General features: G+C 47.5%; 1 protein-coding gene across 3 annotated transcripts in view; it reads left to right on the forward strand.

The window, feature by feature from the left end:
- The first annotated feature begins 2,866 nt into the window (after nucleotides 1–2,866).
- The window catches only part of ARHGAP32 (Rho GTPase activating protein 32), a 197,952-nt gene continuing 176,676 nt past the window's right edge, over nucleotides 2,867–24,142 (forward strand). For 2 of the 3 annotated variants that reach the window (XM_069876457.1, XM_069876458.1), the window contains exon 1: nucleotides 2,867–3,034. In XM_069876457.1, the coding sequence (XP_069732558.1) occupies nucleotides 2,931–3,034 (104 nt within the window). In that variant the 5' untranslated portion in view covers nucleotides 2,867–2,930. Of the gene's footprint in view, nucleotides 3,035–19,919; nucleotides 19,945–24,142 lie in introns of those variants that run through there. The other variant, XM_069876459.1, reaches the window with a different exon arrangement.

Genomic DNA, 24,142 nt, shown 5'->3' on the forward strand with positions numbered 1-24,142 from the left:
AAATAATAAGCAGAAGAATCCCTGGCCCTGGAGAATTTACAGTCCAAGTACAAGATGACAGGGAGCACAGGATGAAGGGAGAGCTGGAGATGATGTCCTCACGGCTGGCAGTGACGGTGTTGAGAAAGCACGAGAAGCTCCAACTGGTTATACTCCTGCTGCACCCCAAACACTCGGGTGCTGAGGTGGCTCCTCTACTCCAGTGAATGCATCTTCTCTCACTAATAACTGGTTCCAGTTTGTTGGCAGGAGTCTCTGGAACTGTACAGTAAATACATTTCTCTAAATTTCCCCCCACGGCTACTTCTGCTCTGCTGTTAAGCACAATAGTAGTGTTTAAGCTGTAACAGATGCGGTGTGGACAGGAGCTGTTGAGTGTTTATGCTTTTATCAAGTTATGAGATGACAGCTTTGCTTTTGCAGTGTGTGTTACTGTTCCTTTCAGCTTGGCTTGAACACTGATGGCTTGAACCAGCAGCTATGAAGGTGGAGTTTAGCTTCACTCTTTAAGGAGTGGGTTATTCTCTGTGGTTACCTGAGGGTGCAGCAGAGTATTTCATTGCAGTACAGCCAAGTAGTGAATTTCCACAGATTTTCTCCCCTTGTGTCCTTGTTAATGTCAGTGTTCCAGGGTCCTGGACCACTCCGGAGACGTGTTCCTGCTCTGTCCTCATCGCCTTGCAGGGTGCTTCTGTTTGCTCCTGTTCTTTGGCTCTGGTTAACTTACCCATCCGAGTCAGAGAAGGCAAACCCACAAGCTGAGGGATGCAGTACCTGAGATGAATCCATCCAGGATCCCCTGCTCTCGGCCTCAAGTGGGGGTGGTCGAGGGGAAGGAAGAGTGCTGTAATAGTTCCTGGAGGCCAGCAACTGCTGGTGGAAAGTCAGAATGTTTTTTTCTAAGCGGGCATGTTGTTTCCTATTCAGTTCTATCTTTAGCTTGTCCCACTCCCATGTCTGTTTTGGTGAAACAAAGAAGAATTAGCACTGGGAGAAAGGGATTTAGAAACAGTGATTAGGCTTTCTAGGCACAGAACAGGTAGAACCAGTTTGACTTGGCTCACACCTTGCCAAGCTTGCATCTTCCCTTTCTCCTCTAAGTGCTGAACTGGTTGGTGCATTAGGTCTAATTAACAAGGTTATTGTCACTCAGTTGTACAGCATTTAGCAAACATTATTGATCCAACCACTTAAACTAAAAACAAAGGAGTTGTTCCGACTGGTTTGTGTAATCTGGGACTGTGTAGTCTAGTCTCTAATATTGAATTTTAAACCAAAAGAGTGTTTTTGTTAAGGAAATCTTGTATGTTGGCGTCTCACTGAGTCCAAACAAATCTGCTCTTGCAGCTGATGACCAAGAACATTTGTAGCGATCCTGCTGAGTTGAAGGGAATTGTGGGCAAACCTGGGTACCTCTGGATGATCTGTTGAGTTCTGGGAAGAATGTGGAATCCTGAGTTAAAATTGCAGCTTGTGTGTTGGACCCAGAGCTTCAGCGCACCGTGGTAGTAATAACAACACAAAAAGCTTGGGCCGTTTTAGAGGCGAGAACAGCTCTATGCTTTGTACCAGCACAAAGAGATTAAAACCCCTTGATCAAGGTCACGCACAAGCTGATGGTGAAGTTGGGCTGGAAAGCCATCCATCCATCATCCTGGCGTTCCTCAGTGTGTGCTGGACTTTGCTGCCTCCTGCAGATGTCTGATCACCCAGGCTGCTGCCACAGTGGTCTAGTGGGAGGTCAGTCTCATAATGGGATGTGAATGTTGGGTAATGGTGCTTATTTCTCATTTTCAGTTTGGTGCATAACCTTGGGAAAGGGATATTGGTTTTGCACAGCTACTTTTAAACTGGGCTGCATGGACAGAGAAATAAATTAAGCCTTGCAGGTCTCCTCTGGGATCCCAATGAATGTTATCCTGTTCTCAGTGAGGGGGAAGCTGAACAGCGAGTACATGAATGTGATATACCCAAGGTTATACTTGGCAGGGCTGGGAACAGACTCCTGCTGTGGGGAACCATACCTGTCACTGCCATTATAGAGTCATAGAATAGTTTGGGTTGGAAGGGACCTCAAAACATCAACTACTTCCAACCCCCTGCCATGGGCAGGGACACCTCCCACGGGATCAGGGGCTCCAAGCCCCATCCAACCTGGCCTTGAACCCCTCCAGGGATGGGGCAGCCACCCCTGCTCTGGGCAGCCTGGGCCAGGGCCTCCTCACCCTCACAGCAAAACATTTCTTCCTGAGATCTCATCTCAATCTCTCCTCTTTCAGATGAAAACCATTCCCCCTCGTCCTATCCCTGCACTCCCAGATCAAGGGCCCCTCCCCAGCTTTCCTGGAGCCCCTTTCAGTCCTGGTAGTTGTTCTAGGGTCTCCCCGCAGCCTTCTCTTCTCCAGGCTGAACAATCCCAACTCTCTCAGCCTGTCCTTGTTTGGAAGGTGCTCCAGCCCTCGGATCATCCTTGTAACCTCCTCTGGACCCGTTCCAACAGCTCCGTGTCCTTCTTATGTTGAGGATTCCAGAGCTGGACACAATCCTCCAGATGAGGTCTCCCAAGAGAGGAACAGAGGGGCAGAATCCCCTCCCTCTCCCTGCTGGCCAGATTTAATTCAGGGCTGAATCCAGAGCAGGTAAGGACACCCCTGCGTGGATCCTGCCTGCGTGGGCAGGCTGGGAGGCGCACAGCACAAAGGAATTCCTTTCCCTCCATCTGCCGGCTCGGAAAGGGTTACAGCTGGAATGCCTGCCACAGCCTGGGGAGAGCTGAATCAGAGCTGGGGAGGGCAGCAGCTTCGCTGTGCCTTTCACTTCCATTAGACCTTTTGGGGTGAATGCTCTGTTTGGCCATCCCGGCGTGAGGAAGGGTGTCCGGGGCTGTCCATGTCTCTGTGTGTGTGTCCGTGTCCATCTGTGTGTGCAACATGGAGGGAGGGAGCGGAGCTGCTGCTGCCTTTCCCAGGATCTGTGTGGCCGCTTTCGCTGCGGGAGCACCGGGAGCTGGGAACCCTCTGGATGGAGTCGGAAGGTCAGTGCTATTGATAAGTCACCCGGCGCTATTATTAAGTCACCCACCGATAAATGCGACGCAGCAATGCTTGTTTCCTTTGTGGTTCTCATTCTGCTTTCTGTGTGGAAATGAATGGAAATGATCACTTCTCTCCAAGGAACGCGACTGTTCCGCTGCTGGTCCTGGCCGGCGATGCCTAATGGAAACGTGGAGCTTGAGTGGAAGAAGGCAAGCGTGGCATTTCCACCGAGCGAATGCAATTCTTGCTTTAATTGGGGGTGTGCTTTGGATTGGGGGGTGTTGCTAAGCACACGGACATGGCTGTGGTGTTGAAGGGAGAGAGGCTGATTGTCTCCTGGCTGGCTCACGCTCTGTGGCTCACGCTGTAGGAAGCAGGCACAGTATAATTTGGCATCTCGTCCTTCCTGCGACAGTGGGGAATGAGGCATTTTCAGGGTAGAGAACGTGCTTAGTGGCGTGACTGACACCTGCATCGTTTTAAGCGAAACTATGATGTATCCTGTCCGTGGCAGAGCAGAGCACACGCTCTGTGTGCTGGCTGGCTGGAAACAGCAATAGTCACAGCAGTTCTGTGCTGAGTGCGTGTTTCTCTTTCCTTGCTGATGGCTAACGAAGCGCTGTTGATATGGTTTGGGTTAGCGAGCGATAGTTCTGGAGGGCCAGGTTATCGTGCAGTTAAAATTCTTACGGAATGAGGCAGCGCCGATTATCTTCATGGCAAATCGTCTCTTTCACCCTAGGCTTGGATTTGTGTCGTGGCTGATAGGAAATAAGCCTATTGCGTGGCAGTTCAATTGGGATTTTCTACTCCAGGGCTGAAAGGGCTTTGATATAATATTTACTGGTGGAGAAAAAGGAGGGAGCTGGGGGAACCGGTATAATTTAAAACTTGCTGTCTCGGGCATGCTCTGTCCGCCTACCTGGTTCACAGATCAAGGCTGTTTCTACCAAACTAAAAGTTATTTTTGAACCTAGCTGCCGGAAGCTGCAGACGGGTTCTTGTTTCACTGAATAATGCATTATCCACAAAGTCGTGGTGTGTGCTAACTCCGCCTGCTTCAGCTGGCACTGCTGGAACCAGGGCGAGCAGCTCCCAGGAGCACAGAAAAATTGGAATTGTCTACGTTTTCATCCTTTCTTGTAGTATTTTGCCTTAGGAAAGCTGCTCATGAATACCTGCTCGTTGTTTGTGCCTCTCAGTGACTCTGAGAAGGCTGGGTAGTTGGTTTGGGTTGCCCTGACTTACAAACGAGTCCGCATTTAAAAATGGAACGTGTGTAGTGTGCTAATGCTGGAGCCCTTGCACGCCCCAGCGCCCTTGGTGACAGAAGAGGCTCAGTACGCTGTGTGGTAGCATCCACGTACAGACACACACGCTGTAGTGGGTTTTGTGAACGGGAACGCGGGAGGATTTTTGGTGTGAATTCCCTTGGGAATGAGCAGAGCTCACTCTGAATGACACTTGTAAAAAGAACTGACAGTGTCAGCGCGTGGAGTTAAAGACAGAGGAAGGTTAGCAATGATTTGGTACAACCTATGCGATGTTCTTCCATGTGGGTCTTGCATTTGAGGGAAGGCTGCAGATTCAGTGCCTTTGGGCTCTGGTGGTGACAGTCCCTTTCTTGCTGCATGTGCAGACAGCCCAGAGTGTGACAGAACTTGCTCTTACCACGTTCAGACTGACTTTCCGGAGAAGAGACCTCTCACTCGCATTCCCTCAGTGCTCGCTTTTCAACGTAGCGATGAAAATTCATATCATTTCTTAGAAGCAAGGCTTGCATTTAACAGGATAATGGAAGTATTTTTAACTTCACTCTGTCACTCCAGTGCACCTGACTGATGCTTGGAGTCCAGCGGGATTTCTGGTTATTCATGTAAAAGTAAATCTGGACAGACTGAGCTGCGCTGGTGGGTGATTCCTTCAGGACAAAGAGAATCCCTGCCTGACCTGGAGCAGGACCTTCGTGGCTGGAGGGCAAGGAGGACAGAAAGGAGCAACACTCTGAACTTGTGCAAGAGCAGGCATTCCAGGGGCAGCTGGATCAAGGCACAGGGCGCAGAGCGGTGTGTGTTACTTGGGATAGATGGCATTTTCTAGGCTGGTCTTTGGTGGTTTGCGTTACACATGACCAGCTCTGGGTGACTTGGCATGCTGTGATGTTGCCTCTGCCCAGGGACCGCTGAACTGCCTCTACTCCTGCAGCTCCCGGCTTTCCCAGGCTCTGACAGCCAGGAGGGTGCTCCCTCAGCCCCTGATGGAGTCTGGTTTTCTTCCTAAATTGTGTAGAATAGCAGAGTTGAGTAAAAGATCTGTTACTGTTCTCCTCTAAAGCTGACAGCAATTTGTGTCTGGTTGAGATCATAGAGTGGTTTGGGTTGGAAGGGACCTTTAAAGCCCATACAGTTCCAGCCCCTGCTATAAGCAGGGACACCTCCCACTGGATCAGGGGCTCCAAGCCCCATCCAACCTGGCCTTGAACCCCTCCAGGGATGGGGCAGCCACCACTGCTCTGGGCAACCTGGGCCAGGGCCTCCCCATCCTCACAGCAAAACATTTCTTTCTATGATCTCATCTCAATCTCCCCTCTTGCAGATGAAAACCATTCCCCCTCGTCCTATCCCTGCACTCCCTGATCAAGGGCCCCTCCCCAGCTTTCCCGGAGCCCCTTTCAGCACTGGAAGCTGCTCTGAGGTCTCCCTGCAGCCTTCTCTTCTCCACGCTGAACAACCCCAACTCTCTCAGCCTGGCCTTGTACAGGAGGTGCTCCAGCCCTCAGATTATCTCCTTGGCCTCCTCTGTCCTTGTTCCAACAGCTCCATCTCCTTTCTGTGCTGAGGACTCCAGACCTGGACACCAGGCTCCAGGTGGGGTCTCACCAGAGCCGAGTAGGATGGGAGAATCCCCTCCCTCACCCTGCTGGTCCCACTGCTTTGGATGCAGCCCCGGACATGGTTTGCTGTGGGTGCACGTTGCTGATGCTCTGTGGTGGCGAAGACCGCTCAGTTACGGGAGGTGGTGGTTGTAACTGGCAGCAGGGTGTTGTTTGGCCAGAACCAAGCTCCTTGGGCTGGGAACACCAGGTATGGTTATTGCCATGGCCTCCACTTTAATTTATAAAGGCTACTGGCCTCGCATTCCCTTTCAGCAAGTCCCATGGCTGAATAAACTTGTGAAGCCTCCAGAAGCCGACAGTGCATTACTGCTTGTTGGGTTACATATTTACAACTCCTCTAGGTTCGCTTTGAAGCTCCTCCGAGGTCTGAAATTTCTGGTTAATCAAACTTGGGGAAGGGCTTTTAACCTGACACTTCTCATAATGTGCAAGACGAGAAAGCCCTTGTTGCATAGCACGCCAAGAGTTTAACGCAGCTCTTTGTTTTTAATCCAGACAGTTCAAGCTGGGGGCAATTTTAGCTGGGTGATCACGAGCATCCCAGTGCTTCTGCTGGGAGAAGATGACGGCTTTGTTGGACACGGAGCTGACACGCAGGCGGTGGCCGTGGTTTGCTTTCACTTGGGAAATGAATTTTGTGCAGCATGCGGTCCCGATGGGTTTCACCATTCCGAGAGGGGACAGTTGTCTTGTTGTGACTCTGCACTTGGTCTGAGTTTCTGGGTGCTGTAAGCCAAATGTGACACACTAATGAACTCCAGCAATGTTGTTGTCTTCTCATTGTGTCATACAGCAGTTTCGCTCTTCGCAGCCCTGTTCGATAGCCAAGGAGTTCTCAAGCTTTTTCTCCCAGGGTTTATAAACGGGTGCCCCAAACCGCGCTCAGAGTTGGAATAGAGCAGATGAGATTTCAGCCCTTAAGGAGTGTTTGAAATGTGCAAACATGCTTGAATTTCTGGCCACATTTCTTCATTTGTGTATTTCTTTGTCCTTTTTAAAAGTGAAACACCAAGATATTACACCAACTTTTTTCTCTAATATAAATGCCAAATTTGCAAGCCTTTTCCATCTGTTCTCTGTACGTTTTCTCTTGCTGATGCTTCAATGGAATAGCTTTACTTGCTTGATTAGAGAAATTTAATTTGTAAACATACACTGCCTCTTTGCAGGGGGTTCTGTGTAACTGTGCTGAATTCTGTTTCAGCCGTGTAAGTGTGGTGGACCAAGCGTGCCCTGCTTTTTTAGAAATCATTTATGTAAAATATCAAGCAGTTTTAAGCACATGTGCCTGCAGTGACCATGTGAAAACATTTCTTTAAATAAAGATGTGCCTTGTGACAACCATAGCAATGTATACCATGACATCATAGAATCATGGAATCATTAGGATTGGAAAACACCTCTAAGCTCATGCAGTCCAACTGCCAGCTCAGCCCCTCTGTGCCTGCTAAACCATGCCCTGAAGTGCCACATCTACACGTGTTTTGAACACCTCCAGGGAAGGAGACTCCAGCACTACCCTAAGCAGCCTCTGCCAGGGATTCACCAGTCTTCAGGAACAAAATCTTTCACAATATCTAATCTAAACCTCTTCTGGTGCAACCTGAGACCATTTCCTCTCATTCCATCACTTGTTACTTGGTACAAGAGACCAACACCCACCTCACTACCACCTCCTTTCAGGAGTCAAAAAGTAAATAAGCAGTGCACTAAACTACTTATTACAATTTTTACGTGGTTTCTGAGCAAGCTGCGTAATTCAAAGTGATGGGAAGAGGGGCTATGACCCAGTATTTTCATGCTTTCCATTAGTGGTACACAGTAAGGCTGGAACTTTGTATGGCATCAAACACTGAGCAAGCCCCTTATGTGCTTGAAATAAGGGTGAGTTTTGATCTGGCTTCATGTGTTTGAAACTTAGACATTTGCCTCTGAAAATGACACCAGTACTCCATCGTAGCTCTCAAAGGTTGCCTTTAGCAGGCTTTTCCACAAGCAAAACCTACATTGGAACCAGCTCTTGGTAGCGTGAGTCCAGAGGAATATCTGTAGCATAGGAGAAGATCTGAAGCATTTTCTGAAGTTAAATTGCCCTCACAAGGCAGGCTGAAAGAAAAGCAGACCGGATGGGGGGGCTTTCCTAGACAGAAACAAGGCTGGGCTGTGAAAAATGAAACAAGAAGAGGAAACTGCAATAATGTCTTAATTTTGCCTTGTTCCATCTGATGCACGGTGTTGACAGCTTCCTATTAAAAGGGGACTTTCCCAGCTTCTTCTGCTACTGAGGGAGCTGCTCATGGGCACACATGAAAATACTTAGTTTTTCATAGACTGGAAATCTCCATTCCCTGTTAATGATTGAGGGAAACAAGGCCAATGTCAGATATCAATTTCAGAAGGCGGTTGTTGTTAAATCCTAGTATTTGTGGTTGCAGAGAGCCATTAAATTCATGCCCAGAAGGTTAACCAAAGCTGTGTTGACTTTTTTTCTTCTGCAAACTAATTTGTTTAATGCTGCCACGCTTGCTCATAGCTTTTCGCAGGAGCAATATAATGAGATTAACAAGCCTCTGATCGCTTCCATATCTGATGCTTAAATCCCCATGGGAAGCTGTGAAAGTGTCGGAGCTCTCTTGCTCTCGTACGGGGGCTGCGCTGGCAAAGCCAAGAGCTGTTCTTTCCGTAAGATGCTGGAGATTTGGTTGCTGGGATGATGGAGTAGCTAAGCTTCGATCCGTAGCCTTGGAGCAACATGGTTTTAAGGAATGAGAAGAGATGGTGAGGTTGCCAGCCAGGGGCTTGCTCACTGGGAAGAAAAGACAACCCCCCTTCCTCCCTGCTGTGATGCTCTGGAGAGGGAAGCGAGTTTCCTAGGGAGGTAATTATGCCCTGGAAAAACTGCTGTGACAGCTCCCAGCACCACATGGGGAGTTCTGTGGGCAGCAAGCTGTGTTAGACACACCAATCTCTTCCCCATTTCTCCCAACTGGGTGCGGGCTGCGTGTCCCCCAGTGCTTGGAATCACCTCCTCGCCTTTCCTCTCTTTGCCTGCCTCTGGCTCACAGGCTTGTGGGAATAAACCCTCTTTTCTCCACGCCTCAATGTGTGTTAACAAACACTGGAGATGCCCGAATCACACAAAAACTTTTTCTGCAGCAAATGTCTCTGGTTTTGAATATATTCTCCCTTTCAAGAGCTTGACCACACATGGAACTTGTCAGGAACAGCTGCTCACAAATAACTCCAGATGCGGACAGCCCTGAATACAATGTTCTGTTCTGTATTGGCCTGATTATGCTGACCTTTTCAAATCCCTTTATTGCTTTTTAAGCTCGATGTTACCTCTTTGCTCATTTAAAGTATGAATTCTGGATACATATAAATCTCAATATTCACATGCAAAAGCTGCAACTGCTTCTATTCATTGCGCTCTTCTCTCCGTTGGGCTTGGCAAGCTGAAGGTGCTTTGCTGCTCTTCCAGCTGTCCCTCTCACCAGCTCTGTAGGACCTGCAGGGCTGGTGGAGCACTTGGTGTGCAAGCAGTGAATCCTGGTCTGTGCTGCTCATGAAGTTCAGGAGAGAACTTCAGCCCCTTCAGAACAAGGTACTCGGTTACGCACTCAGATCAGGAATGCTAGCATGATATGGAAAGGGAAAATCTGAAATTCTTGGCCACAAGACTTGATGAAGATAAAAATCTCCAAGGAATATTGAATTCAGTTCCTTGATTATGATTTTCCTTATTCCTCTTTTCTTTTTTGGTGATGAAATGTCAGAGCAAAGAGAATTATAAATCCCCTAAATTATTTTCAGATGAGTCAACGTGCCGTTGGTCCAACAGTGGAATGTGTGCTTAACCACATTTACATGGTGAACAGCCAGGAAAGCCACCAGAACGAGTAGGGCTGGAATTGCTTGATCCTTCTTGGCTGTACAAGGAAGAGCGCGTAGCCATGCCAGCTGGAATGCAGCTGCTCCTCAAATCTGGCACCTGATGTTGAGTCCTGTCAAAGTGTTGGAGAATCCTGAGCGGTTTGCTTGCAGACGGAGAAGAATCGGTGAAGACGTGACTTGAGAGAGTGGAGAGAAGCCCTGTTGTGTGGCTGTATGTGAGTCTCTCAAACTTGCTACTCTGAGCATGGAGTTTGTGTGCATTCCAAAAGTTCTAGGGCCATAAAGAAGCAAGTGTTCGTGTGGACAGGTAGTTCCATGGATTATTGACTCTGCTCCTGTTCCAGCCCACGCTCCAGCAGTGTTTGCAGCTCTTCAAAATGCTTTGCACCATCTGGACTACGATCCTTCTTGGAGAGTTTGGTACCACTTTGTGATTTGCTGTGTGCTTTTCCTCTGGATTCTGTGAAGGTCGGTTCAGTGACTCGTGTGACATTGCTGAAACGTGCTATATAAATGCAAGTTTTGGTGCCCGGGAGGACAACAGACTCAGCACATGGTGGTAGTTTTTGGGGCAGGAACCTTCTGGGAGACCTTCTTAGTGTTTTCTGCTCCTTGGATCAGTAGTAAAGATGTTAAAAATCTCTGATATATTTGGATGCTAACGCGACCCAGCTGCAATGCTGAATTACTGACAAACATTACTAAAAGAAAAACGGTTAAAGCTGAATTGGTGAACTATTTTTCCGCGAGTTTTTATGTGACTTTTCTCATACCTTGTAAATTATCATGGTAATTAACAACAGAAAATTCAGTTTATTTTCAGTTGTGTGTTTCCTGTTGTGTTCAGCCCTGGGATCCACGTACAGTGGGGTTAGCACATTTATTCTACTGGCAAATAGCACAAGCAAGGCATCCATCATGCGTTAAATGAGAATGGAAAAGGTATCTGTAATATCATGAGGTAAATAATGACATTTTGTATTTTTCTTCCTTCACAAGAGCTTTCTTGGCAAGTCTGACTTGCTTTTTGTGAGCAAACATGAGCTGGAGGAATGCGATGAAGTTTTGTGACAGAGAAGGACTGATTTAAGTGTCCTGTGGCTGTGGTGGGAGCGTGCGCTACCTGTGGGAGATGCCAGTGTTATTAAAATCATGTGTATATACAAGAATAGAATGAAAAAGGCAGCACACACTTGTGTATGTTATGACTTTTCTTTCCTGTTCTTTCTCTCAAGGGAATGGAAAATAATTTCACTCATGGAAGTAGCGTGGGTATCTTCTTTCTTGTTTTTTTTGCGTTGTTTGCAACTGGATTGGAAACGTGTTTGGTTAAAACCTCTCCCTGTTGTCACACACAGAGGGTTTTGACCTTCCTTCTGCCTGTCGATGTGATGTTTCTGTGGCCGGTGCTTGAGGTTGGCCATGACACGATGATCTCGCGTGACGCACTTCCCTCTGATGAGTGTGAGAAGTGACGTTAATGTGTGATCCGGTGCTGATGCACGGTCCTGTGCCGGAACAGGGAGTGTAACGCCTAATTTAGAGACATCGCAATGGAATTACCAGCATTCCCAAAAGGATTTCTCCATCTCTTTAATTCTAGGCTCTCTTATAGCTTCTTCCAGCAACCGTCTCTTCCATGGCCTGATGGTACCTCATCCTACCACTGGTCTCTGCTGCTCAGACTACAGTGGTGGAATTAGCTGGTCTTGATTTTCTTATAGGAATCCCCACCAAAATCAAAGTGCATGTGTGCATCGACTCCAAGACCAAAAGACTCATTTTAAAAAAATGCTAATTGACTAGAGTGGCTTTTCATCTGTAGTATGATTGACCTCTCAAGCATTTAAAAACAGCAGTCAGGTTGCTGAAACATCACAAGATTGACTTTACAAATTCTACCTTTTAAGGTGCACTTTGATTTTCGTTGTTTTTTTTTTTTTTTTTTAATTTGCCCTTCAGTATGAGTTTTTAAGTGCAAGATGGGTCCTGTTGTTCACCTTTCCTCTGCAAGATGATTTACTAATTATAGCGAAAGCTGAGAGTATTTCTTCACTGTTTGACTCCATGACTGGAGCTTTGAAAATACAAAATGTTGGGACTTGCTGTGAACTGAGAAGAAATTCTAATAGAATCTTGCTCACTGTATTCCGATGTGCTTATAATTCAAGGTCATGTCCAGTCCCAGGATGTGTAAGTCCTCGTGGTGGTCTTATCTTTGCATTTCATGTTGTAGCACCCTGAAATATTGCTTTGATTTCAGAGTATGTAGAGAATGTAATGAACTCCAGTCCCACAGCCAAAGGGAGAGGACAAGGTGTTGATCTCACTGCTGCAGCAGGCTTTGCAAATGAGATTTCGGATCTGATTACGTCTAACAATATATCGACATAGGATATGGCATTGGTAACAAATACCCATTGAGATGTAAAAATGGTGCTGAACACCAGCTGATGCCTGCATCGGCTTTTTAATTAGTACCTTGCCTCTCATTGATTCAAAATGTGCCTTTGCATAGGAAAAGCTTGTGATGAATCTCCTGTGGCTCAGAAAAGAACAGAAGGTAATTTTTTTTTGGCCTTTCTTCTTGTGCATACACAAAAGTTTTCTTGGTGCCTGCAAAGAAATAGTATCACCAAGGAGTCTAGATGCACAGAAATTGAAAAACTCATAGGGAAGAACTTCAGACTGGTGCTTAGTGGGAAAAAGTGCTTGTGCAATTATAGATGAAATATGATCATAGAATCAGAATAGTTTGTGTTGGAAGGGACCTCCAAGCCCATCCAGTCCCACGCCCTGCCACGGGCAGGGACATCTCCCACTGGATCAGGGGCTCCAAGCCCCATCCAACCTGGCCTTGAACCCCTCCAGGGATGGGGCAGCCACCACTGCTCTGGGCAACCTGATCTAGTGGGAGGTGTTCCTGCCCATGACAGGGGGTTGGAACTAGGTGATCTTTAAGGTCTCTTCGAACCCAAACTATTCTATGATTCTATGAATGGTCCAGATGTGACTTTCTGGAGAGCAGGTTCATTCAGACCCTGTTGTGTTAATGAAAGGGGAGAGGTTGTTGGAACCCTGTGCTGCTCGTGGCATCAGGGAGCACCCAGCATCGGCAAGAAGAAAGGCACTGGCAGCGTCACAGCGTTGCGATCTCCTGGGTGGTGGGTCAGTGTGGCTTCCGTGCATTGCACTGTGGTCAGCAAACTGCGTGTTCGTTGTCCTGTCCTTGGCAGAGTGCCCGTCCCGATGGTGTTCCAGTCTCTGCTGGTGTTCCAGTCCTCCGTTGGTGTTCCAGTCCCTTGGGCTACCAACTCAGGTGTGAGGAGCTGAGGTTCTTGGCAGCACAGTGTGCTACGAGCATCCTTTGTTTGGGATTTTAAAGGTGTCTTATTATCACCCATCAGGTTATGGCAGTGCTGATCATCAGGGAGCGGAGCGGTGTGTGGAGCACAGGCAGCAAACCAGAAATACAGGTTTGGGGAAGAACTTTCATCATCTGCAGTGCTTGTTTACAGAGGGAAAATATTTGAAACAGAAACCACAGACACTTCTTACTCCTTGTTACATACCTGCTCTTGATCGCAACTTTATCTGTGCGTGTTTCATTCATTGGATAAAACTGTATTTCAAAAAATATTGATTAGGAGCTAAAAGACAGGCAGTCAACGATGAGTTTAATATCGAGCACATGAGGATGTGTGCAGACGTCACCTCTGACTAGGTGACACGTACTTGTGCTTGCTGATTCCTTAAGTGTGTTATTCATATGAGCGCTGATATCATCTCTCAAACACCCTTTCCCAATCCTAACCCAAACATTCCTCTTTCCCAGGTCTCCTAAAACACTCATTGAGTCAGTTAAATCAGAGAAACAGATTTTCTGATGCCACGTGGACTCGATGGTTGGACTCGATGATCTGGTGGGTCTCTTCCAACCTGGTGATTCTATGATTCTATAAAAAAAGCGCACATCAAGGAATATTAAAATTATGAACCTCAAAACTTAACAAAACTGGTACTTTTTGCTACCTTTTATTCAGGTGTAAGCACCCTCAGGGTTCCAAAAGAAATGAATTGAACCTGACCCGCTCTCTGTGCAATAGCAAGTGCTGGTGGAAAATCTGACCTCAAATCTGAGAAGGGACTTGGTTCAGCATTTTCTGTCACCGTTTTGGACTGTGTTGGTTTTTGTGTGAAGGATCGGTGCTGGCTGCTCACGGCAACCAAGCGGGCAGTGTTGTCAGGGTGTTAGTGTGGCCTGGCAGAAGGTTTCATGTGCAAACACATTTTGTGTGGTAGGAAATCTTTTCCTGTTCTAACAGCTGATTAGATCTGTTTGCACGTGCTGGGAAAACAAAATACTGTCATTTTTAGAGAACATATTTAATTACTGCTGCTTTTACAACAAAACAACTGTTGAAAGAGATGAGAATACGAGATGAGAATACGAGATGAGAACTATCTCCATCGCAGAACAGAAAAGGTGGTTGCTTTTACTGTGTTCCCTCCTGTAGGTTTTCCTGAACTTGATGGGAGGTGTTGGGTCTGGATGGTATTCCCTGTTCATTTCTACATGGAAAATAAGGCACAGCAAACTGGAAGAGGATATTAATAGAGTTTAGAGTTCATTTAGATTTTGCCTGAAAGGCTCGTGTAGTTAACTGTGAGGATATTTGAAAACTCATGGAATAAGTGCCAAGAGTTTTCTTGCAAAACACGTTGCTAAGACTTAGATTAAATGTAAAAATCTGTGGCTAATTACCTGATTAACTTGATGTATTTCAGAGATAAAAAGAGAGCAGCTGATTCTTCTTTTAGGTTCTGTTAACACAAAGAACAACTCGGGTAGCTATCACAGATGTTTTCCCAAACAAGGAATGAATATTTCAAGTAAAATATTGCAAACGGAGTTTTGCACAAGGTGTTTTGGTGAGCTCCTTTGTCTCTGGGAAGGGGAAGGAGCAGTGGAGGGAAGGAGCTCTGGCTTGGGCTGTCACATGGAATGGTGTCTCGCACCATGAGCTGCCCGCGAGCGTCAGGCTGGGGATGAGATCGGAGTGGGCGGGAGACGTGGATAACCAAGGCCTAGCCCGCTGGGATGCCACCAGCTGCCTAATGCCAGAGAGCTTGGGAATGAACCTTGGCCTGGAACGGAAGAGATGCAGCTCCTCCGTCAGGCAGCGAGGTTCCTAGAGCACAGAAGGCAGGCATGGGAAATCCATGTCCACGTCCTGCTTGAAGACACAGCTCTGTAACCCAGTCCTGGTTACCAGGCTCCTGCGTAGGGGCTCCAGCTTTCTGGTCCAGCTGGTTGTTCAGTGGTTTCTTCTCCATTTGTTTTCCACTTAGAATCATTGAATAACCAGGTTGGAAGAGACCCACTGGATCATCGAGTCCAACCATTCCCATCAATCACTAAACCATGTCCCTCAGCACCTCAGCCACCCGTCCCTTAAACCCCTCCAGGGAAGGTGACTCAACCACCTCCCTGGGCAGCCTCTGCCAGTGCCCAGTGACCCTTTCCGTGAAAAATTTTTTCCTAATGTTCAGCCTGAACCTCCCCTGGTGGAGCTTGAGGCCATTCCCTCTCGTCCTGTCCCCTGTCACCTGGGAGAAGAGCCCAGCTCCCTCCTCTCCACAACCTCCTTTCAGGTAGTTGTAGAGAGCAATGAGGTCTCCCCTCAGCCTCCTCTTCTCCAGGCTAAACACCCCCAGCTCTCTCAGCCGTTCCTCATAAGGCCTGTTCTCCAGCCCCCTCACCAGCTTCATTGCTCTTGTCTGGACTCACTCCAGAGCCTCAACATCCTTCTTGTGGTGAGGGGCAGACTCATCTTTCACCCTGCTCCCTCTCGCTGTGTTTTTCCTCTTTGATAAGGAGATTTGGAGACAGTTCCAGTCTCACTGTTGTGCTGGGGTTCCCTATGACAAGGTGAGCTTTCATTTCACATGGTAGCGAGGGAGGGATGCGAGCAGCAGACTTGCTTCCTGAGACATTTTCATAGCTTCCAGTTGCTTCTGTTATCCCAGACCTCTCCAGAAGTCTTTGGGAAGCGCTGGATGTCAGGCTGCTGTCATCCCTGGAAGTTGTTTTATATCTTCCCATTTTATTCCTTTGTTTGCTGTGTTCTTACCTTTTTTAACCTATTCTCTCTCAGCCTTCTCTTTTTGCTGTTGTTTGTTATGGACGAAAAATTCTCTTTTGCAGGTGTCAGCTCTAAAATTGTGATGATTACTGAGAGGAGAGAAAAAACAGCTTGAAGAGTGCTGTTTACTGCTATTTTCCTGGGCTCTGAAATTAATGTGTGCTGGTTTCAACAATATCTCATTTCTTTGGGAAGGCTGATAGGCTGGTCACTTCATTATCCTGCTTTTTTCTGCACAAGTGCCGATGGAATAGAAATGCTTGCCTTTTCCAGACTACCCTTGGGTGCTCCAGATGAATGCTTTCAAAAGCTTATCCCCACTTGCTTTTTTTTTTCCCTGTCAAACTGAAGAGCAATGGATCCGTTCATCACCTGCCCTTTTAGATTAACGTATTGCACTTGCAACCCCTTTTAATGTCTTTAAACTAATAGGACAGTGGCTTTCACTGGTAGGTACTTCACCACATCAGTTAAGGCTTTCTTTGTCTATTTATTTATGTTCCCAAGAGGGCATGTTATTACTGCCAGCATGAGTCAGGACAATTAAAGGTTGCAGTGGAATATGCCAGCTTCTGCTGTGATGCAATATGAGCTGAAATGTTACCTTAGTCATAAAAAACCCCGCAATTAATGCCATGTGCTGTGTTACCTGTGAGAGAGGAGCCTACCCTTTCCCAGTAAATCCTTCGGTCACTGTGCATCATGGTGCACGGAGGGACTGGTGAGGAGAAGTTTTGTGTGTCACTTGCCAGCCGTGTGCTCTGCATCAAAAAAAGTGTGGCCAGCAAGCCGAGGGGATTCTGCCCCTCTGTTCCTCTCTTGTGAGACCTCATCTGGAGGATTGTGTCCAGCTCTGGAATCATAGAATCATAGAATAGAATCATAGAATAACCAGGTTGGAAGAGACCCACCGGATCATCAAGTCCAACCATTCCCATCAATCACTAAACCATGTCCCTCAGCACCTCGTCCACCCGTCCCTTAAACCCCTCCAGGGAAGGTGACTCAACCCCCTCCCTGGGCAGCCTCTGCCACTGCCCAATCACCCTTTCCATGAAAATTTTTTCCTAATGTCCAGCCTGAACCTCCCCTGGTGGAGCTTGAGGCCATTCCCTCTCGTCCTGTCCCCTGTCCCTTGGGAGAAGAGCCCAGCTCCCTCCTCTCCACAACCTCCTTTCAGGTAGTTGGAGAGAGCAATGAGGTCTCCCCTCAGCCTCCTCTTCTCCAGGCTAAACACCCCCAGCTCTCTCAACCGTTCCTCATAAGGCCTGTTCTCCAGCCCCCTCACCAGCTTCGTTGCTCTTCTCTGGACTTGCTCATATCCTCAACATAAGAAGGAGATGGAGCTGTTGGAATGGGCCCACAGGTGGCTACAAGAATGATCTGAGGGCTGGGGCACCTCCCGTACAAGGACAGGCTGAGAGAGTTGGCGTTGTTCAGCCTGGAGAAGAGAAGGCTCTGGGGAGACTTTATTATATTTTCAATACTTAAAGGAGACTTATAAGAAAGATGATGAAAAACTTTTTAGCAGGGACTGTAGCAACAGGACAAGGGAGAACAGTTTTCAGCTGAAAAAGTTTGTTCAGAGCAGTGGTGGCTGCCCCATCCCTGGAGGTGTTCAAGGCCAGGTTGGATGGGGCTTGGAGCCCCTGATCCAGTGGGAGGTGTCCCTGCCCATGGCAGGGGATGGAACTAGGTGAGCTTGTAAGTCCCTTCCAACTCAAACCATTCTATAATTGTGTTGTCAGCATGGAGTTAATGTGTTGTCCAGGGTCACATTTTATGGAAAACAGGCTGTTACAAAGGAAAGAAGGCATCGGGGCACTTCGGTTTTATTCCAGGCTTCCCTGACTTAGTCAGTGCTGAGTCTTCTTGTGCGTTATTCACACTATTTTTAAGCAAAAGTAACAAAAATAGCTATTTTACAGGAACACTTCGACTTAATTGCCTAGAGCTGTGTCGCTCAAGTATAAAAATTATTTCAGGGCAAAATTTTATTTTATTCCCATTAGTCTTTTGAAACGTGATTGGAAGGTGGATTCAGTGCCTGAATGTCATTTCCAGCAGGTTTGTCCTGGTTTATTATCTTCCCCTCGCCACAGCAGGGTTTAATTTCTCCTGTAGTGGGAAAGGACAGTGCCGTGTGTAAGCTCTGAAGGGGGGTAGGATGGCAAAGGGAAGCATTCGGAAAATCATTCTGAACACTGTTACCTGCTGAGGAGCCCTGCTCAGATGCTCTTTTCTCTGACTTTATAGTTCCTTGCTTCAGCCAGTGTAGTTAGACAGGCAGATTCTGTTGCATAGAGAAGGTGTTGCCATCCTCTTGTCTTTTATTACCAAGATGCGTAAAGAGAATGGAGCATCTCCCCTATGGGGCCAGGCTGAGGGAGTTGGGGTTGTTCAGCCTGAAGAAAAGGCTGCGGGGAGACCTTAGAGCAGCTTCCAGTGCTCAGAGGGGCTGCAGGAAAGCTGGGGAGGGGCTGTTGGTCAGGGAGTGCAGGGAGAGGACAAAGGGGAATGGTTTTCATCTGCAAGAGGGGAGATTGAGATGAGATCTTAGGAAGAAATGTTTTGCTGTGAGGGTGGGGAGGCCCTGGTCCAGGTTGCCCAGAGCAGTGTTGGCTGCCCCATCCCTGGAGGGGTTCAAGGCCAGGTTGGATGGGGCTTGGAGCCCCTGATCCAGTGGGAGGTGCCGCTGACCATGGCAGGGGGTGGGACTGGATGGGCTTTGCGGTCCCTTCCAACCCAAAACATTTTCTGATTTACAAAATGGTGGCACGCTGTGTGGAATCTACACTGATGGAACCACGCCAGGGGGGATTTTAAAGGCAGAGGAGGAAGCGATAAGGCATGGTATTTCTCAAGTGATTAGGTTTGAGAATGGAGAATGATGGGAACGAATTGCGGTTACCCGATACGTGTTTTTTTTTCTACCCCAGCCTTGGAAAGCACATAAACATCTGCTTAAATATCACTGAACCTTGCTGCATGGTTCAGGGCAAGCTGCTGCTGGAATGCTGCAGGGTTCCTTCTGCAGCCAGGCACAGTGGCAGTTCTGGATGGTGGAGGATTAAATGTTCTTGGAAAGCTATTTGCAAGGTTTGTGGGGGAGAGAATGGGTGCAGGAATGTGTTGAGACTGAGCAGTGAGATCTGCACGGCTTGCCTTGCTTTATCTGTCTAGTTGGACACTAGTGTCTATGTATGAGAGATTTCATGGGGAGAGCTGCTGTGCCTCAAAAGACATGAGAGAGCCTTCCTGTGAAGTTATGCAAGTAAAATGGGAGCTTGAATTTCATGCTGGTTCCTCGGGAGAAAGTAGAAGACGTGTGGAACTATCATGTCGTCCTCTTGTCTGGCTGGAGATGGGGGTGACTCTCCTGCCTTCCCACACTTCTGCCCCTTCTCGAGGTGGATTCCACAAGCCAGTATTTTCTTTCTGCTGTGTTCTTTTCTGACTTCTGTCCTGGCTGTAACTTCTCATTACCACGAAGGGTTGAGTGCTCTCTACAGAGGAGCGGCTGCCTGGCAGAGGTGGTGGTGAGGCAGGAGTTAAAGCTGGGTTTCCTGCTCCTGGCTGGCTCAGGTGTGCTGCATGAAGAAGCCTGGGGAGGAGAAGCAACTTTGTGCGCAGAGCTCACGGGACCCGGCAGAATTCCAGGCTGGGAACTCTTCTTGCTTCTATTTATTTTACTTATATTTTGATGGTAGCTCTTGATTCTTATGGAAAAGACTTTTCAAGCTGCTGCTATATTTTTTCTTATTTTTTTTCCTTTTTTTTTTTTTCTTTTTCCTGCTGAGTCATTGCACAACTCCACAGTCACTTGTGGGGCTCGCTTCCTGGAGCCTTCAATCCCTTTGTCAAGCACTTTTTCTTCTTCCCTCCTGCATTTCATGTAACTGCGCTTGCTTCCAGCTCCTCTGTGCGACGGAGCCCCTTGCAGATGCTCCCACGGTATCGCTCTGTCGTCGGGGTGAGTGTGGCAGTTGGTCCTGTGCTCAGTAAACTGTTATCCTGTGGTAATGTTAACATGTTAAAATTATTCCTTCTCCTTACGTGGAGGCAGCCTGCTAATGCACCTGTGTTATCTTGGAACTGGGGGGTGGAGAGAAAACCTTGTTTGCTTTTGCTTTTCTGTGCATTCCACTGTTGGCATCTGCTTGGGCAATTAAACACCTTTCATGTTTTTCGTTCTCTATAGTGCGTTAGAAATGGGGTCCTCGTTTTGTTCTTCTTTGAATATCCTTTTAATCTTGTCTACAGAGGTGTCATTCACTTTTTTCCCCCTCTTTCTTTCTTCCCCCTTCCTTCTGCCTTTATTACTGGGTTGATGTTTCAGGGACTTGGCTTGCCTGATGTAAAATTAAAGAGGTTACCTAAAACCACAGAACTGTGAGGCTGTGCAATTAATGTGCTTGGTTTTAAAAGGGTGAAAATCCCTGGCTGACGTTTTTTGCACTTTACAATGTCCTTGCTCTCAGTCGCAGGTTGTGTCTGTGTGGCCGTGGTTTTATTGCTCACAGTTTTCTTTTCAAATCAAAACAAAACAGGAGTTTGGCTTTTTTTCCCAAAAAACCTGTTTGTGTTTCAGATGCTTCCATCCCAATTAGAGATAAGAACAACCAACAAAACTGTTCTTTTTCCTGAGCTCTGGCTCTGGTTCCCAAAGCATTTGGGTGATGCTGCATGATGAAGCATTGCAGCTCGCTCACAACCTCAGGTGCTCGGCTCCAGCATTTCAAAGCTGAGTTGAATGTCCTGACCTCTTTGCTCGGTGTGAAGCGAGACCTGTAACCATCGGGGAGGGATTGGCAGGAGTCCATGTGAGGCAAGGGGTGGCCCAAGCTAAGAGAGGGTTTCCGAGGAGCGTGTTAAGGTCTTGCTGAACCCTTCTTTGCTAGAGCACGTCCCAGTGCAGGTGAACCGAATGGATGCTGTTGCTGGGCAAGCTGTTTCCACCATTGGGCCAGCAGGAGTTCTTGCAGCTGTGTTCGCGGCTGCTGATCCAGTGGCAAGCTGGTCCTTTTCAAAATCCATTTGTATTTCCTCCAGGACAGTGTCAGTAGAGATGGACCAGCACGGGGTGGGGGGGATTTGTCATCAGGTGGCTGAGGAGCAGTGGGGAGCTGCCCCTTTGGGAAACAGCAGAGCCTTTGGTGGCTTCTCAGGCTGTTAAGGAAACCTTCTGGCTGGATAGAAGAGCTGTCCTGGAGCTGTGCTGCTTGAGCACTCTGATAGCACTGACCTCTACAGCTTGCTTCTTGCAGGTTTGCTGCTCCTAGTACATCTTCTTGTAGGTAGCTTATTGCTTTCTCTTCCCCTTTCTCTTTTGGTAGAGGTGCAGAAGGTGGTTGGGGGGAGGAGGAGGAGGTGTTGTGTAAACCTTCATGGTCAGAGCTTCAGTTTGGGAAATAGCAGACTTCAACACTCCTGAGCATGTGGGAGCATCCTGATAACCTGCTGGTGGGCTGGGGGCTGGGCTGGAATGCTTTGGGGCAAGGCTGGGATGAGGGGAGAATGCTGTGATCCTCAGGTCTGCACAGGAGGGGAGTGTTTTCCCTCCTCCTGATTATCTTCTTGATAAGGTGTTTGGTATTTACCTGCCTTAAGATAAAAGCTGTGCTGCTGTGAGTGGCCTTTGTGGTTAGGAACTGTGAAACTGAAGTTACTTCCCACTCTAGGCTCAATCTTCTTCTGAAATACTGTACCAGTTACCTGGGCTGTTGGTTACTGGGAGCTTTTGGAAGATGGATGGAGGTATTTTCTTTGCTCACCTCTTGTCTGCTTTGGTTTAGATGGTTCTTGCCTTGATATTTTGAGGCTCCTGGCATATTCCAATACAGCGTTTGGTGAAATCGGGGTCACTGGACAATAATGCTTGTTCTCAAAAGCCGTTATAATGTAGGTTACATGTGGTTTTTCAGTGTTCCACTGAGCAGCCTCTAGAGTTAATGGTTTTAGTTTATGATGTGCCATCTCCCAGTGTCTCCTCCAGAAAGAAAAAGAAATCTAAATTAGACTGAAGCCTTGCCTAATTGTTCTTTCTCTATTCATCTCCGTGGCAGCAGGAAACCTAGCAGCAGGGTTTCCATTCACTGCAGACATGTGTGCCAGCTCAAATGCTTTTGTACCCAGAATGATGTGTGGGAGTTGAAGGTAAAACTGATTGGACCTTAGTGGCTGCAGCTGGATCCTTGAGAGCTCCAGGCACGGGAGATCAATGATCTCTTTCCTGTAGGTTTTTTATTCAGTGATAAGGTATTTATCAATTGCAAATTTTCCCAGAAGAGCAAAGGAAATGTGTTTTGGTTGTTAAAGACGGTGTCGGAGTGGGTCTGTTTGTAGTGCTGGCATTAGTTCTGCACAAGATGGGACTGGAAATGTGCTCTGAACCACTGAGATGCTGTGACCCCTACGACACCTTTATCTGCTGCTCTGTGTCCTGCACTCAGGTTCTGATTCTGCCTGTCACCCCAGCACCTGCTTATGGCCCTGCTGCCACTTCCAGTTCCTCAGCTCGTGCACCAGAAATGTGAGTAGCAGAGGGTGGCCAGGCAGGTTTGTTCTGGTTAGTGCTTTGCTTATCCCGGTTAGTTCTTTGCTCTTCCAGTGTTGCACTGGCCTCAGAATGGCCTGTTTGTTTGTGCCACACGTTTCTCTGCTGTCCAGAAACAATCACAGCGTGCTTTGTGCGTTATGCCTATAGGACCTCCCCATCTCCAGTTAATTCCATTTAGCTGATTGAGAACAACCCAGTAGGAATAGTGATAGTGGAAAGTGCTAGAGGAGTTTTCTAGGTATAGGAGGGGCCAAGCAGCCTCTGTTAGTGTTGATGCCGTGTCAGGCAGTGGTGGCACGGGTAGGAATGATGCTCTAAGTGTCACACAAGGGCTGGCAGTCTGTTAAAGCTAGGTATTTAAGTTGGAATAGCTGCTCTCTTTATTTATAGCTGCTCTCTGTTTAGTATTTGATAGGAATGGTTGGACTCGATGATCCGATGGGTCTTTTCCAACCTGGTGATTCTATGACTCTATGATTTGCTTGTGCTTATCTTTCATTATTTGTTGGGCTAATCAGATTCTGGTATCCTATTCCCATTCTTTGCCTTGGGAGTATTCATTAGTGAGCCTGCTTGGGGTGGTTTTCCCCTGGCTCCCTACTTGTGCCGTGTCCCACCGTGTACATCCAGCCGTTCCTGTGCGTGTCGGCTAGGTGGAAGGTTCAGCTCTAGGTGGGCAACTGGCTGTGTGTAAGTTAGGGACAGAATTCCTTCCTAAGCAGCTATTGGGACAAGCTTTGAATGTTATTTCATGTTATGAACAGTTCTCACTTAACCACATGTGAGGCTAATTGTAACTGATTACTTGATTGCACTTGATCATTCCATGTGCTGAAAGCATCCTTTTTCCAGTATATGCTGCTGTGGGGAAAGATTAAAATTCACTGTGACTTTGCATTGGCACTGGACTACGAATAAGCAAGAGATCAGCCCAGATGAGTGTCCTTGCATCTGAGTTTTGTCATCCTTTACAGTTTTGGGGCATGCTGGTCTTTGCTGTGCTCGATTAGCTGCAGACAGATGGGTTTTATTCCTGTTCTGTTACTGTAGTAGTCGAAGACTCCAGTGAAGATCGGAACCGCTTTTGCTGGGCAGTGGGGAAGATGTGGTGCAATCCAATCAAACAAGGCAAACAAAAACCAGGAGTGGCAGAGGAAGGGCAAGGAGCATCAGTGCAGGGAACAGGTTTTGGCTCAGAGCTTGGTGAGTTGGTGCCTGCCTTGCTGTCGTCTGGGTGAGGTGAGAGCGTGGTGGCAGGTTAAGCCCTTCTGTGCCAGGGCTGGAGTGCAGCTCCCTCATCCCGTGGCCCGCGGGAGGAGAGAGGCAGCTGCAGGATGCTTCGCTGCTGCTGGCCCACCAGAATTGTTCAGTGGTGAAGCCCAGGTTTGGGTTTTGCCGCAGAGTAGAAAGGGCAGGAGCAGCCATCCCTTCCCATCCCTCCTCTGCATTGAAACTTTAGAGCTGCTTTTAGCTGTTTAGCTAAAAGGGCTACTTTTAGCTATTTATTAATTGCAGATGAGAGGTTAGTTCTCTCTATTTTTGTCCCCCTAGAGGCAATTTTCTTTAATACTTTTATATTTGTTCCTGAAACAAACAACAGAAATCCAAGCCC

Source organism: Phaenicophaeus curvirostris, chromosome 25 (assembly GCF_032191515.1).
Source record: "Phaenicophaeus curvirostris isolate KB17595 chromosome 25, BPBGC_Pcur_1.0, whole genome shotgun sequence".
In the NCBI taxonomy this organism is placed as follows: Eukaryota; Metazoa; Chordata; class Aves; order Cuculiformes; family Cuculidae; genus Phaenicophaeus; species Phaenicophaeus curvirostris.